This window comes from Nilaparvata lugens, chromosome 2, assembly GCF_014356525.2.
Source record: "Nilaparvata lugens isolate BPH chromosome 2, ASM1435652v1, whole genome shotgun sequence".
Classification (NCBI taxonomy): domain Eukaryota; kingdom Metazoa; phylum Arthropoda; class Insecta; order Hemiptera; family Delphacidae; genus Nilaparvata; species Nilaparvata lugens.
In genome coordinates, this window is record NC_052505.1 from 67431997 (window position 1) to 67448243 (window position 16247).

Sequence of the window (16247 nt, forward strand, 5' to 3'; positions counted from 1 at the left end):
ATGCGAAATAACTTTCAATAATAAACACACGTTCATGCTTTGAAAAAACCATATTTGAACATACACAGACACTACGGATTACAAATGAATACTAACATTATTTCATTATTTATATTCATTATTTTATACATCATTATTATTCTTCTCACTCAATAATAATGTATTAGCAGATGTTGGTGTCACCTCTGTTAAGCTATTGGGTTTGAACTTGGATTCAAAGCTTGATTGGCATGTGCATATCACTGAACTATGTAAGAGACTGGCTAGAGTTACATTTTTGCTCCGTAAATTAAAATTCTGCGTTAGCCATCAAGTTTTAAAAACCACTTATTTTGGATTGTTCCATTCTATTCTATCATATGGTGTTCACCTTTGGGGAAACTCAACCCATAGCATCAGGGCATTTTTGTGGCAGAAAAAAGCGATAAGAATCATAAGCAACCTTGGTGTTAGGGATTCATGCAGAGAAGCTTTTAGACAGCTGAATATTATGACCCTACCGGCACTTTTCATTTATCAAAATCTGTTACAGGTGAGACAAAAAATTTCCAGTTTTGATACCCAGTCAAATACCCACAATTTCAATACTAGGAATAGGGAGAATTTAACAGTGCCTCACGTTCGACTGAGGAAAACATACAAAAGCCATTATTTCCAGCAAATAAAACTATTCAACAGGCTGCCGCTAGAAATTAGAGCGCTTCCAGTTGGTCGTTTCAGGATGGTCGTTAGCAAGTGGGTTACATCTAAGTCCTTCTATACAGTGGAAGAGTTTCATGAAGGTGATATTGTTATTAATGTTTAGCAGAGTAGAGTTTGTATAAGAATTTTTCATAAAATAAGCATATTGTGATAATGTTACACTTGTGGTACAGTGTTGAGTGTTTTAGTTAGTTTTGTGTTTTGTTTTATTGTTTGATTGTATTCGGTTGATTCAGTTTTTGGTTGTATTGTCACTTGGTAATCTTTTGTTTGTATTGTGATTTCCGCCAGTGATATGATTATGTTATTTTTATTGTACTGTTTGTATTGTGACTTTTGCCTATTACTGCACTGTATATGTTTATTGGCAATAAAAAATATCTTATCTTATCTTATCTTATCTTATCTTAACAAGCACTAGTAAATGTAGAATGGTGCATGCCGGTTCAACAATGAGTACTGAAGTGCCAACTGTTATTTGGGGGAACAAAATATTCCCTATACAAAAAATATATTCCCTCAAACTTCGATGTGCGTCCTTTTTGAAACACCCGTTAGCTTCTTTGTGTCAGAAAACGTATAGTTTATAACTACTGACTGTTCTATTATAATTCAATAATTTATTAGAAATAGAGTTGATGATGAGAAAAAAATGTATCAAGTTTAAAAGCTAAAATGGCAATTTGCAAACTAATATAATAGTGAAAAATGACTCACTGAACCAATGATCTCACTGTCTGAAGCTTGCTCAATAATGAGTAAATATTATTTTTTTTCCGTCATTGTTAATAATGAACATCTCAAATATATTTTATTCGTCAATAATACATTTTTATAATTGACATTAAATATTCTGGTAGTTCATTATATTTGTTCATAGAATACAAACAATTTGGCAACAGTGCTGAGCTAGGAAAGGAAGAGCTCTGTTTTGTCTAATGAAAGACAATGATATCAAACCAATCAGGTGCTGATTTTATAACACGATAGTATATGAGATTAGTTGACTTAATACTTGTAGTTCACTGACCACACTGTCGCCCTTCTCGGCAATACTGGAGCACAATTTGAAGGCATCAGTGAACAGTTCGAGGCGATGAAACGTGGAGAACTTCATTGAATCCGTGCTGCGTTCGCCTTTTTTTATGAGCAGCGTGAACTGGCCAGCCTCTGGCGAATCCTTTATAACTCGCAAACCCACAATGTCCGAATACAGCCATCTGTTCGTCACCTCCAATGACTGGTTGTGATAGGTGGTTATGCCTTTCGTCCCCAACGAGAATATTCTCTTATACCTAGAAATATATATTCAAAGTGTATCTTACAACAAACATCAACTTATTTACATCAACTATATACATTAATTTGTATAATAGCTGGTTGGCTAGTAATATTGAATTAATAAAATACGTATTGAACAATTAATACTTGAGATTGTGGGGTGGCAATTATCATTGTAAAAGGGTCGTTTTTACAATCACATGAGACAAGCAGAAGGGGGCCGATGTTCACAGAACTGAACAGTTCATCCCCCCCCACTCCAAGCGGCCAATAATTGCCGATGTATGGCCAATCGGAGCTTGAAATAAAATGATTCTAAGAAATTCATTACTTACAACAAATAATGTGCTTTCTGTCTTCAGAAAAAGATAGATTAATCATTGTGAGTACAAAAAAATGTTCTTCAAATTATCTGTATTTAAGACATCCATCGGAATTTGACTTTGCTGCTTTGAAATAAAAGTTTTCTCCGTTTCGAGAACTAGAATGCCGCATTGCATTATAGAGGCATGCCTATATACTTACTCGAACTAACAACAAAGTTTAGCGGCTGTACTTGATTCTGTAAGAAAATAATTCTGTTGATAGGAATGGTATGATATTCTAAACTAATTAGAGACAATCATCATAATGTTGCATCAACTAGATTTAGTTTAGATTGGAAAAGTTAATTAGAGAAGACTTAATTCGTGTAGTTGAGATATAAAAAGGAGACAAGAAATAAGATTCAATGAAATGCTCACCTTCCTTTAAGAAGAGTTACTTTATTTACAAAATAGCAAGCCACGTCCCTGTTATCTGCGAGAGGTGTCATATTTTGTTCTGAAAAATAAAATAATAAAGTATAGTGTTATGTCAAAAATAGCAGTTACAAAAACAACTAAAACATTCAGAGCAATGCATTCAACTTGCATCAGTTCAAAATTATTTCAAAGAGAATCATTCAAGTTAAAATCAAGTAGATAATCGATCAAGTTTTTTATTTACGGTTTAAGAATACCTCTAAGTTTGAAAAGATACAGTCTGACAGAAATTTAAAATGTAATTGAATATTGTCATTCACTCTCCATTAGCCTATATATTAAAGATATTGAATCATCTACATGTGGTGATATGGTGAAAATCAACAAATTCAAAAGCATAAAAGAACACCAAGATATCATAAATATTTATCTAATTTAATGATATAGGTAACATTTTATTGGATTTATGTTTTTTTTTACAAAATTTGTAATAATTTAGTATTAACTTTTTTCAACTGGTTTATAATATTATACTCATCTATTTCACGATCCATGACGAACTGTAAGCAATAATCCGTTTTGAACTATTTTCGACGACACTACAGTTTAATTTTTGAATATTAGTTATTACATGTGAGTACTAGTTTTAATAGCTAATATTCAAAAATTGGACTGTAGTTTTGTCGAAAATAGTACAAAACGGATTACAATATTATATTACATTATTTCCTATCTGAATCCAAGTTCAGGCATATAAAACCTATGAGCTATAATTATTTATTTGAGTAACCTGAGCCTTTTGTATGAGATTTGGATATTTCAAATATTTTAAAATTGTTCACCTGATGAAGCAGGATATATTCTGTTTCCGGATCCTTGATCCAGCAAAGCACAAAAATACACAGTTTTAAACAACAGAATACAGTTAATCAATATTTTTTTACGTTTTGAGAAGGCATAGGAAATTGAACAAATTATTTATAAAGTTATGTTACTGGCCAAATAGAATTTAGGGTTTTATGACAAGATAAAAATTGAAAACTTATAAACAATGATTCACATTGTTTAAATAACTAAAATCAACAAAATATTCTATTGGATAAACATATTTGATTTATAATGAACAAAAAATGAGCATGAGCTTTAGAAAAAACTTTAATTATCAGTAATGTATGGTATTGCTCACGGTATTTGAATGAAAATATATTCTTCTATATACCGTGGTATTGCTGGAAATTTCAGTCAAATTAATCATCTAGAAGTTAATTAATTAATTTAATACACATTTAATCATAGATTGAAAACAATCATCTGATTTTTATACTACAACTTCAACGAGAAGTCCAGTTTTCTTTTGGACTGACGTATTTTAAAGCCAAAAAGCTCAAGTAATGATGCAATTTATCACAAAATTGAAAAAGAAAGAAAAACATGAATTATGCAAACAGATTCAATGCAAAAATATTTATGAATCACACCATCAAACAGAAGAGAAAGAAGTAGCTACACTATTGTAATGAACAATCACTCACTCAGAAACAAGCTCAAGATAGTCTACTCAATTAATTTGCTTAAACTCGGAAAACTTGAATAAAATAAATATAAAAGTATAACAAGAAACGCTTTATTATTGACACAAGTGTTTGGCATGAAGGAATATCTGAGGGAATAATCGGGAGAATTGACAGATTTAACTATCCATTTTGTTTTCATGGGATATCATCTAAAAAGTCAAGTTGGAGAATAGTATAAAGACAAAGTAATAGATACAATTACGACAAGCAGAGTTAAATTTTCTGATTTGAAATTGTCATTTAGACGCTTTCAATAAAACATGAAATACTGAAATGGAATAATACTGCATCACTTATCGTAGGGATTAGTAATTGGGAATATTTTCATTATTTTTGCACTAATTCAAAGTTTCAAACTGCTTATAGAAGTGTTGAAACGCTGAATAAACTCATGATTTCTTTTTTCTTGAGGTTGGGTAGTATACCTTGAACTAGTAGTATACGTATTTTCTTCACATCATAAGATGGAATCCCAAATGATTGGAAGATATGATAAATTTACTCTCAAGATGGAAGCATTATTGCACATGCATAAATACTATATAGGCAGCCAACATGTAATTGTTATCTATTGTATAACATGTTATGAAGATTATAAGCCTTTGCAATAATTGCTGGGATAACGCGCATACGTAAAAAAGTATACAGGATTGGTGAAAATTATGGAATCAGTTTAATGTTTCTTTTACAAGAATAGTTTGCCAATAAAGGTTTCATTGGGGACCCTATTCGAATTAAAAATACTAATTCTCTTTCGCTTCAAAATTTTGGTCCGTCATCTTGGAACCGCCATTTGGAATTCATTTTTTTATGGGAAGGAGATCATATGATACATGATTTGAATTTCAATACACAATTTCAAGGTGATTGAATGGCGAAAACTGGACATCTATATCTCGAACCGTTCCAAAGCTATTAATATTTGAAGATACTAATAAATCATACAAAAACGAAATGAATAAGTAGGCTACATATAAAATCTAAAAATTATCTAAACTATCAAATTTCACGTTTTCACGATATAGTAAATATTTTTAGTAAAATTTACTCACATATTCCAAACATTGAACCGAAAAGTTTGATCTGTCAGATTTTCTACGCACTCAATTATTTAATTTATCATCTATTAGTATTTTCAAATGCGAATGAATTTACAATTGTTTGATATATCGATCTGCGGATTTTGTCATTCATTTGGTTTTGAAATTCTGTATCGAAATCATGTATCATATGACCACCTTCCTATTAAAAAAGTAAAGTTGGATTCAAAATGAGGGTTCCAAGATGACGGGCCAAAATTTTGAAGCGACAAAAAGTAGTTTGAATGAAACCTACTGTCAAACTATTATTGTAAAAGAAATATTGTACTGTTTTCATAATTTTCACCAAGGAATTTACAGATGAATGTCTCAGGCTTATGAACCCAAGTCACCAAATTCGACAGTTTCTTAGTAACTAAAGCATTATCAAACACTTTGGAAGGTAATGAACATGGAGCATACATTCAGTTTTGAAGTTTTTCAAACCAATTTTCTTTCCAAACACTTGCTAAATCATAGATGTTGTATGATTGGATAAGAATAATTGGTAAATATTGATCAGTAGGTCAAGAATTCTTGCAGATACCTATACAATATAAAATTATTATTATACGTAATGATTTGATACATCAAGAAACCCACTAAATTATAGCACGGAATAATATAATATATATAAATAAGCCCGGATAACCCTTAATTTCATTTTTTACTGCAGAATGAGAAAGTCATGCAGCTAAATAAAGTTATAGATAATAGGCTTATATACAAGACAGCATGGTCTATCAAGTTATCAATAAAGTAACTGTACTGCCGATGATATAATACAACATTTTTTAAAAATCGGAGTTTCAAAAAAGTTAACAAATAATAAAAAATACTATATAATATTCAAGAGAGAGGATTTTTAGTTAACAGTAACTCTTTATAATAAACTGGATAACCAATTACCGAGTCCATATTAATAATTACTTACGAAATAAACCATTCCCCATTTAACGGTGAGTCAAATTCCTCTTCGTTTTGATGATCACATTCGCCCCTGTGAGATAAAAATCTATTTTAAATTGATTACAATTATTTCGATTACTGTCTTTGGACTGCAATATTCTTTTGCTTATGAATGACGTTTTTCTTGATAATTCTGCGCAAATTGATTGAAAATTGTAGAGGAAAAAAGGTAAAATAGAAATGTGAAATGTTTGCAGATAGCCTCATCTATATAAACTACACAGAAGGTGAAGAATTATTAAAACTGAATAGATGTTATATTTCAATTATACTGTACTAAGTGAAACTACCAATTTATAACTTTAACCTCTAAAAATGACTCAAGCCAAGGCATGCTCTACAATTTGACTGTTATAATGTCACTATCAATAACATATTAACACTATGAGAATCATAAAATATATAATTTATTTTTTAATACAATAAATGAAAATTATTCGCTTCTTGATATTGTAGATTAAACAAAATAGAAGCAAGTATAGTTCAATAACGTAACTGCAAATAGCTTAAAATATTTAGGAGTTTTTATTTTCAAATGGAATAAGTGTAAATAAATGCTAAAAAATTAAATAGTTATTTCTTCCACCAAGATTTATTGAGATTATTAAAAGTGAATTATGTACAAGTGTAGTGTTGATGATGGATGATATAAATTCTTCTTTTTCATTAAGTTTGATCAACTTTCAACAACAATTAAAACCTCCGTAGAAACGGAGAAATGAAATCCAGACTTCATGGTAAAATAATAGATCCATATTATGGAGACAACATATTGATTCATCATTTAGATATAAGAACACATTCGTTGTTAAACGGTATGGTATATCTTGTCGAATCAGACAATTGATGAGATGGCAGACAGACATCGGATCATGCTTTTCAAATAAAAACAAATAGAATCGGTTAGTTTTGGAAACCTTCATAACAAGAACTGACTTGTCAAAGACCAAACTGTCATACGACATGTTACGACATACAAAACTCATTTTGCATGCACTGTTAATAAAATAGACTTGAGAATTATTTCATTGAGATTTTTCAAGTTTAATTGGTTTGAAAATTGAGATTCAGAGGTCTAACTTGCAAATAAATTTTAGATTACTCACACAGTTTCTCATAGATTAATAGAATAAACTAACTGGAATGAGAGAAAAACTTTAGAGATGATTTCGCTAAGAAACCAAAACGTTGACATATTTTTCAATATATATGAATATGACTTTTCATCATATACGACTTTCCATTATAATGACTTTTGTATATATAATATGACTATTCTATCTCAACTCGTCCGTCAATCATCTACGTATAAACCTAGTCCTTTCCAGCATTTTCCACTTTCATTTCCTGCAAATTTTTCTAATCAGGTTACTACTTGAATAATCAAGAACTTACTGCTTATCATTTTCATTTTTGAGGTGAAGCTCACATTAGCAGCTTGTGCATGATGACGAGTTGAATGGACTTTTCAGTTTGTGTTAGGTTCAGAAGTGATTAGTCTCAAAAGGCCACCAGTCCCATGGGAGTAGCAAGCGTTCTTCATTTAGAACTAATATGAGAGATTGTATCAGTGAATAATCAGATCAGGTTATCTTGAGCCATGTAATATGTAACTAAATTGATGGAATTGAAATTTGAAGTAGAAATTAAATGATTGATTTGATAGTGCTTCACAAGAAAAGCACGGACTTCACCCTAATTTTCTAGTTTATAGAGGATCTGAAATATCAATCATTCACGAAAAAAGCTGTGGACGCAATCGGAACAGTCGCGCGATCGACTTCTCAGACTTCAATTTCTTAATTTTTAAGAATTGAGAAATCGGAGATTCCCAGAGAAACCCAGAGAAAAATATCGTCTGAATATTACAGTAATCGATTGGAAATCACACACAATATTTGCGATTTAAATGTTGCTCTAGCATATAAATATCATTTAGGCTAATACATTGACGCTACAAATTTTACAATTTGAAACCAGGCCAAGATCTGTAAATTATATGGAATAGATTGAATTTTTCTGATTATCAAGTGTCAATGCTTTGTTTTTAATTTATATGCCAATTAATGATATTATTTTAATTTCAAATGGTAAGTGAGATAAAAAATCTGAGAGTTTGAATTTATTTATAATCATAATTGATTTAATCCAGAGTGGATGACTAGTTCAGAGATAACAGATTATCGCCAAGCTTTCCGTCATTATTCGGAACCAGAAACACCAGCTGTATAAAACTGATAAACTAGCAACGCACCATGTCTGATTGTGCTGAAAACAAATTATCATTCTGTTCTAGATGACTGGATGTCATTTTTTCAACTGATTGTTATGAACTGAGTGATGTTTCTAGGAAATCAATTATTTTTCCGTACGCCTCATAAACAAAAAAGGTTGAAATTACAGTAGAATGACAACTGCAGGCAGAGATGAACAAGACATATAGTGTAATTCCTTCTCGAGTGTAAGTGCTATAAATGGAGGAAATAAGAATCAGCTGCATTAGTTGGTGAAAATGGCAATAATTAATAAAAAGTTGATTAATCAACGGAATGTATCGAGGCTAAATTGTCCAATCCAAGATTGAACAGCCTAATCAGCATAAGAATTTTCTGACAAACATAAAAACCTATTCATAATATAGTCCAGGCAATGAATGCTCAAAAAAGGGTTTAGAGGGAAATTTTTGGAAGACAATTTTTGACCCCACAGTTCTGTTTAGAGTAGTGAGGAGGTAAACATATCAAAGGTCCCCACCCATTCCCCCTGTGTTAAACTAAACAGAACTGCGGGGTCAAAAATTGTCTTCCCAACTTTTCCCTCTATAACCTTTCCTTGACTGGACTAATAATAGTGCTCTTCAGAAGTCATTTGCATTTCAGTTTGATGGCTTCACCAGAGCATTATAATTTCAATAACGTTCATGGAAGTAAATTTCTATTAAATAGCTTAATCTACTCTATAGCCTGTTCTTAGTAATTACTCATTTACTCAAAAATCTCAATAGTTCCTCATTTACTCAATAAGCTACAGCAACACATCAGCTAGGAGATTTGAAGCCACAACCTATTGAATAAAGATTTAAAACTAAATTGAGCAATGAAATATTTTAAATCTATATAATTATAAAAAGTATTCTTTATTCGTCATATAGGTGACATATGTATGTCGGAGCTTGATGAGTAAAAATCCCGATTTCTTCCCACAATCATTATAAAAAAATCAGTGAGAATAATAGAATCTGAAAAATGCTCGCTATTACCGATGGCTTGGGCTGATGTGGGCTGGACTATGATACTTCCTAGGATAATTCGAGCATAATCCAGAAAATATGTTTGATGTCTATAAAAAAACTCAAATATTTGAGAATATTTTCCCTTCAATAACTCTAAAGCTACAAAGTCATCCAAGGAAAAATATGTCTTGGTACACACCCAGACTTATTCTACTCAAAAATATAGTCTTGGCACGTAATTATAAAAGCAAGGATAGCCTCACAGATGAGAATAAAAATAAATATTATGAGCAATATATAAGGGCAAAACTGATAAATAGAGTGGAAGTAGATGTAGCTGAACGGGAGGCCAACATTAGTGCAATCAATCAAGCAAGTAATTATGTAAGGCAGCTTGGAACCTGGTCAAGTTCATCACTAGGTCTGATTGTCAGAAACTGAGGCCTTAAGTCACCATCAGTCCTGTTAAGTTCAACCAGTTCCTCATCCTGCAGGTCAAAGGTGAAATAATATCTGCCAATTCTATAAAAAAGTGAAGCAGATGAAGATTTCCAGGTGCCAGGAAATCAATCCACAATCTTTGAGAAGTGGGACACATTGGCAATAATTTGATGATGATATTATTTAGATGGTGAAGGGCTACATAGGGCTACAGAACCAGAACTTGAAGGACGAAACATTCAAGGTATCTCTATTGAGCGATGAAAGCATACAGGATCTCTACCAACGTCGTCTGATGAGCAGACTAGCAACAATACCAACCACAGAGAATATAGAAATGGAATGGAAGAATATATCAACAGCTATAAAATTGAGTGCCGCAGAAGCTCTAGGTACAAAGAAACGAATCTACAGAAAGAGGGGCTCAAGAATATGGAACGAGGAAACTGAAAAAGTTGTAAAAGAAAAACAACGATTATATAAGATATATTTGAGTAATCCTTCTGATGAAAATAAAATATTGTATAATAGAGCCAGGAACGTTGCAAAACAAGTAATAAGAAGGGCACAGCAGGAATCATGGGAGAGATATATTAGTACTGTGGAAGAAGACATACATGGCAGACAGGATCTGGCCTATAAGTTCATGAGGATGATGCAAAAATCGAATAGAGAGCTAGTGAATATAAGTTGTGTGGTGGAGAATGAATGGATTGACCATTACAAAAAGTTATGGTTAGATGACACTCCAGGACGGGAACAAACTATTCCTTCAGATTGACTTTTTTGTCATGTAGACCAACTTGACATGACAGAGCTGCAAGATGCCCTCAAGGCATCTAAAAACCGGAAAGCTGCAGGCATCAATGGGATAAATATGGAGCTTTTAAAATATGGAGGATTGATGCTCCACTTCCGCCTCTTGCATTTATTCAATACCTGCTGGAAAACCCATGCAGTACCACAAGAATGGATGGTGTCAAAAGTAGTCTCTATTTTTAAGAAAGGAGATAGATCAAACCCAGGAAATTACAGAGGAATAAGTCTGTTAGATACAACATACAAATTATATGCTTCACTCCTCGCTAAGAGATTGCAAAGTATAACAGAATCTTTGTTACAGGAGAATCAGATGGGTTTCAGAAAAGGAAGATCTTGTATTGATGCGGTGTTCACATTGAAGATGATAATTGAGAAGCGCAGAGAGCATAATTGTGAAACCCACATGGCTTTTGTAGACTGGGAGAAAGCATTTGATAATGTTGATAGAGAGCTACTCTGGAACATCATGATGACAAATGGATACCCCAAACATTTAATCAGTAGCATAAAAACATTATATCACAATACTTCCATAAGAATAACATTGGAAAATGGGGAATTGTCCAGAGAAATACTGACAAATAAAGGAGTAAAACAGGGATGCCCAATTTCACCTGCCCTCTTCAATATTTATGTTGATGAGCTTATGCATGTGTGGCAGCAACGCGTTGACAAGGGTATTTCTCTTACTCGCACTTATATGAACCATTTAATGTTTGCGGACGACACAGTAATCATACAGGAATCTGAGGATAAGCTACAAATTGCAATGCATAAGCTCAACATAATAAGCGACCTTTTTAAAATGAAAATTTCGGCAATCAAAACTAAAATCATGGCTTTTAATGGCAAGTGGCCGATACGATCAAAAATAGTATTAGGAGACAGGATTCTGGAGCAGATTTCAAATTTCAAATATTTAGGCTGTGACATCACATATGATTACGACCAGAATGTCCAAAAAAAGATATCAAAATTCAACCTGGTATGCGGAGCAATCACTCGATCCCTTAAAGGTAGAGCCCAGAAGAACACCTTGATCAAATTTTATAGAACCATGGCGATACCCACTTTGACTTACGGAAGTGAAGCATGGGTGCTGACAAGGAAGCTTGAATCAAGAATACAGTCAGCAGAGATGCATTTCCTTAGATAAGTCAAAGGATGCACAAGAGAGGATCGGATTCGGAATGAAAATATAAGAAGAGAATGTGATGTCCAACCAGTGTTGAGTTTGATAAAAACATATAGAAATAAGTGGTCAGATCATGTCCTTAGAATGCCTGAAGACCGTTTCCTGTTGAATGCCCTACTCCACAAGCCAATAGGCAGAAGAAGTATTGGTAGACCGAGGAAGAGATGGACGCCGGAACAGGCTTAAAAAGCCTAATCCATGATGATGATGATGATGATGAGGGCTACATAGGTGAAATTACCCAAGACACTATTTGTTTTGTCATTTGAAATATTGAAATCTATCATCGAGGTAATTTCTCACCCCCTCAGCATTGTCCTAAACATTTTCCTAGAGGTAGGCTGTTTCCCTACAACTCCGAAACTTGCCAGAACTGTACCTGTCTTCAAGAAGGGAGATCAATCAGACATGAGTAGCTACAGACCAATTTCAATTATTCCAGCTCAAGCAAAGATTTTTGAGGTGTGCATGAAGAAGCAGCTGGTGCACTACTTTGAAAGTGGTAAGCTATTTACAAATGCCCAGCATGGATTAAGGAAGGAAAAATCAACCGTCACTCTTCTATCTCAGCTAGTTGCTTAGATCCTGAACTCCTTCGAGGCGGGTGACTCAGTATCTCTTGCTCTGGCGGACATGAGTAAGGCTTTTTAGTGCGTGTAACACGATATTCTCCTCAAGACTGACTACTAATGGAGTACGCGGTCAAGTCCTTACCACCTTCAGAACCTACTTATCTGACAGGAATCAGGTTCTCAACCTTGGAGCAAACTCAGGTTCACTAGCCGACAGTTTCATCATGGAGTGCCTCAGGGTCAGTGATTGGTCTGTTCTATTTCTGGTGATCATAAATGACCTTGAATTCTTAGGCAACAACGTCTGATGATGCCACTATTTTTGCGCGGGGAAGAGCGCTTGTCCAAGAGGATGGTAGCGGGCATTTTTCTGCATGCCAAGCAGTGTTTCACCAACAATGAGCTGATGCTTAATAAAAGCAGAACTCAGGAGACAACTGCACTCTTGGTTGGCAATTCAAGTGAAACAAGAAAATAATCAAGGAAAGTATATTGCATTTTCTCATTGTATTTTTGTGTGTTGTGAATAAATTGAATTGAAAATTGAAATTGAAAGGACAAAGCTAATATGAAAACGGAAATAACTCTAAATATGTCAGACTAGAACGTGAGTGAAAGCGGATGACTCAACCCAATTTAAATGTTCTATTTATGAAATTTTAGGACGAGAAACCGAATACTGTTAAGCAGGAAAGAAGCAATAATGAAGAGGTAACACTACTGATAGAAGACTCACCAATGAGGCAAGCATCATACAGTAACAAAGGTAAGAAGAACAACGCTCAACAGAAGAAGAACAGATCTTAAAGGGTAGCAGAATCCAGGACATTCATTAGTCGAATGTTCAAGTTCGAAATAATGTCCTACTACATGTTGACTTGAACAATCTTCATAGATCAAGGACATCAAATCACGTTATGAGACCACTACAGCTCATAACAGAAGCCAATATCAAATGCTTTCCACAAACTGAATGATTTGTTGCTTCCATTCCACCAACAGGAGATATAAATGAAATATTCATCCAGAAAACCAACAAGGCACAAAAATCCATGTGCTGGCAGCTGAACGTGAAATCTGTAGAACATCTGGGTCTAAAATATTGGCAGAGAGACTGAAGAGTGCACTTGAGCAGCCAAACCACATTGACGAAAAGTCAAGTGAAACCCAAACGACAATGCAACATTGCATTAATACCTGACATAGACATAGCTCTGACATGCAACAAAACATGAGTATAATCAAATTCTGAGAATGAAGAAACTGGTACCCCATTATTCAGTGAATCTACTGCAATAACAGAGTTAAGACATTGAATATCATCTTGGAAAACGTCAATACCTTCCGTTTCATCCATTACCCACACTAAACTTATGGGATCGATGGCGTCATAAAATCCAAAACACGCAATTCAACTATTCATAAGCCAGTGACCACTTTTAGTAAGAATTCAAATTATCATCCATAAATTCTTTTACACTCTGCCTTGTCACACAGCCGCTTCCTGACAGTTCTCAGGCGGCTCCATTCAACTGCTCCAAACAGGAAGCAACTTGTTAAAGAATTCTTATAACTGGTCAAAATCCTTTAACTGGCCTGCGATTGGTGGAGGCGTCTTCTGGGTTCAGTCAACAGCTCATGGTGCCTGATGTTGTGGTAGTGAATGTCACTACGGGCAGCCCAGAGTGTGATGTATGCTCTTGAAATACACTTAGCACAGAAGGATGTTACGGCTGATGAACGTCAGTACACCAAGGCGAGCAAAGATGGACTTGCAGTGGTCAAGATGGTCGATACCTATTATGGTTCTCAAGCAACTAAAGCCAAGTAATGATAATGAAGTATTTTATGGATGATTTAAAAAAGTCACTCCTTGATATCGCTGCTAACTCGTTTCTATAGCAAGCAAGACTATTATATAAAACCCCCTGTGAAATTACCATTGATCTACAAAAGGCTCTTAATAATAGATTTTTGTTTCTTATTTAAACTAACTTGAAAAAAAATTTTAATATTTGAAACAGCTTTAAAATATTAAAAAATAAACTAAGGTACCTAATTGAAAATAGTAAGAAATGCTTTTGCATGACTGGAAGACTACCTCATAAATTAACTTCAATATGTTGAAATAAAAACTTTAGATCATCTCTTCAAACGGTCACCAAAGTTGTACCACAGGGATAGATATTAGGACCCCTAATATATATATCAACAACTTTCGCAAGGCAAGGCTAAAAAAATGTATACCGTTTGCTGATGATAGCCTACAATACTGCTGTCAACGAAGAGGAATACATATAAAAAACGAGTAACTGACTCCGAATTTGATGAAATCAAAGGATTTTACTTGGAATTGAAGAAGTAAACAAGAAGTAAGGAATAAATATCACTATAAACGCAAATAAACCAATCTGTCTGACATTCACATCTAATGGCAATTGAAATTACAAACCTATTGATGAGTAAATAATGAACGCCGACTCAACAAAGTTCCTAGTTATCAACTTTTCCTCGTATTTATTTGAAAATTAAAAAAATCAAAGTAGGCCTAGTATGTTTTTAAAACATAATTTTTTACTCACGTCATTTTCGACATATTAATGCAATTTTTAAGTCAATGAGCCTCACCAGCCATTGTAGTGAACAAAAATCTAAATTTGCACAAACAAACAGATACGTATTTTGTAAAACACATTGACTAACAATAACTCAAAAATAACCAGACCACGGCAGAATTTTTTCTATAATCAAGCTTTAGTAAGTTTTCATTTTTACAAATTACAATGAAAGCGTTTAACCTGAATGAAAACCCCATTTACCAGCAAGGAAAATCCTGTGCACAGGTAGCTTGTACATACTAACTTCAAGGATAAATTGGCTAACCGTAACCTTTCTACTAATGATTCCTTTGACATAGTACAGTTGGAAAAACAGACGTATAACAGTAGGTAATACTATTCATGCAATGTTACTGAGACTAGTATAAGATAAGGGATCGTTCCATGCATACAATATTGTTAACTAAATCAGAGACTTAACCTCAATTCTTTCATCATTTAACAATAAAGTTTAAAAACTTAGATTAGTTTCAAGTGATTTATTTTAGCTTTACATCAGACACATTTTAAAGCATGATCCAACTAACTATTATCAATAAGACTTACGTCGTAATAAAGCGTATAATACAACCACACCAAACTACCAAACACAATACCAGTATAAAGCTATGAGATTTGTGCGGATATTATAGTTCGAATGCATGATTAGAAAATTACAAGCAAAATAGAATAAAGAATAAACAAAAAAATATGTTTAGATGAATTAAGTTTATGATAACATGATACAATTAGCTACATGGAAAGGCACCGACATGTCAATCAAAACATCTTTGAAATTTTTTAAAACTTACAGTTGTGTTCTAAACGTTTTTTAATAGAAATAATATTTCACAGGCTTTGGAAAACTCTACTATTATTAATGCCAAAACTAATATTCATTGCTATAAACTTGCTTTTAACAATTCACAAATATTATACATAATAATAGAACTAAACTTTCCATGAAATGTCGGAGCAAGCAAGTTCCCACGAAAACAGCTGGTTAAGCGTTTAGCAACTTCAAGGAATTTGACAGGTGG

General features: G+C 33.3%; 1 protein-coding gene across 2 annotated transcripts in view; it reads right to left on the reverse strand.

Annotated features, from left to right (window-relative positions):
- The window catches only part of LOC111063815 (dnaJ homolog subfamily C member 13), a 71148-nt gene extending 54950 nt beyond the window's left edge, over positions 1-16198 (reverse strand). Inside the window, exons 1-4 of one of the 2 annotated variants that reach the window (XM_039422529.1) lie at positions 16020-16187; positions 6314-6379; positions 2727-2805; positions 1733-1997 (exon numbers count right to left, since the gene is read on the reverse strand). In XM_039422529.1, the coding sequence (XP_039278463.1) occupies positions 1733-1997; positions 2727-2805; positions 6314-6332 (363 nt within the window). In that variant the 5' untranslated portion in view covers positions 6333-6379; positions 16020-16187. Of the gene's footprint in view, positions 1-1732; positions 1998-2726; positions 2806-6313; positions 6380-16019 lie in introns of both variants that reach the window. The other variant, XM_039422531.1, reaches the window with a different exon arrangement.
- Between the last annotated feature and the right edge of the window lie 49 nt (positions 16199-16247).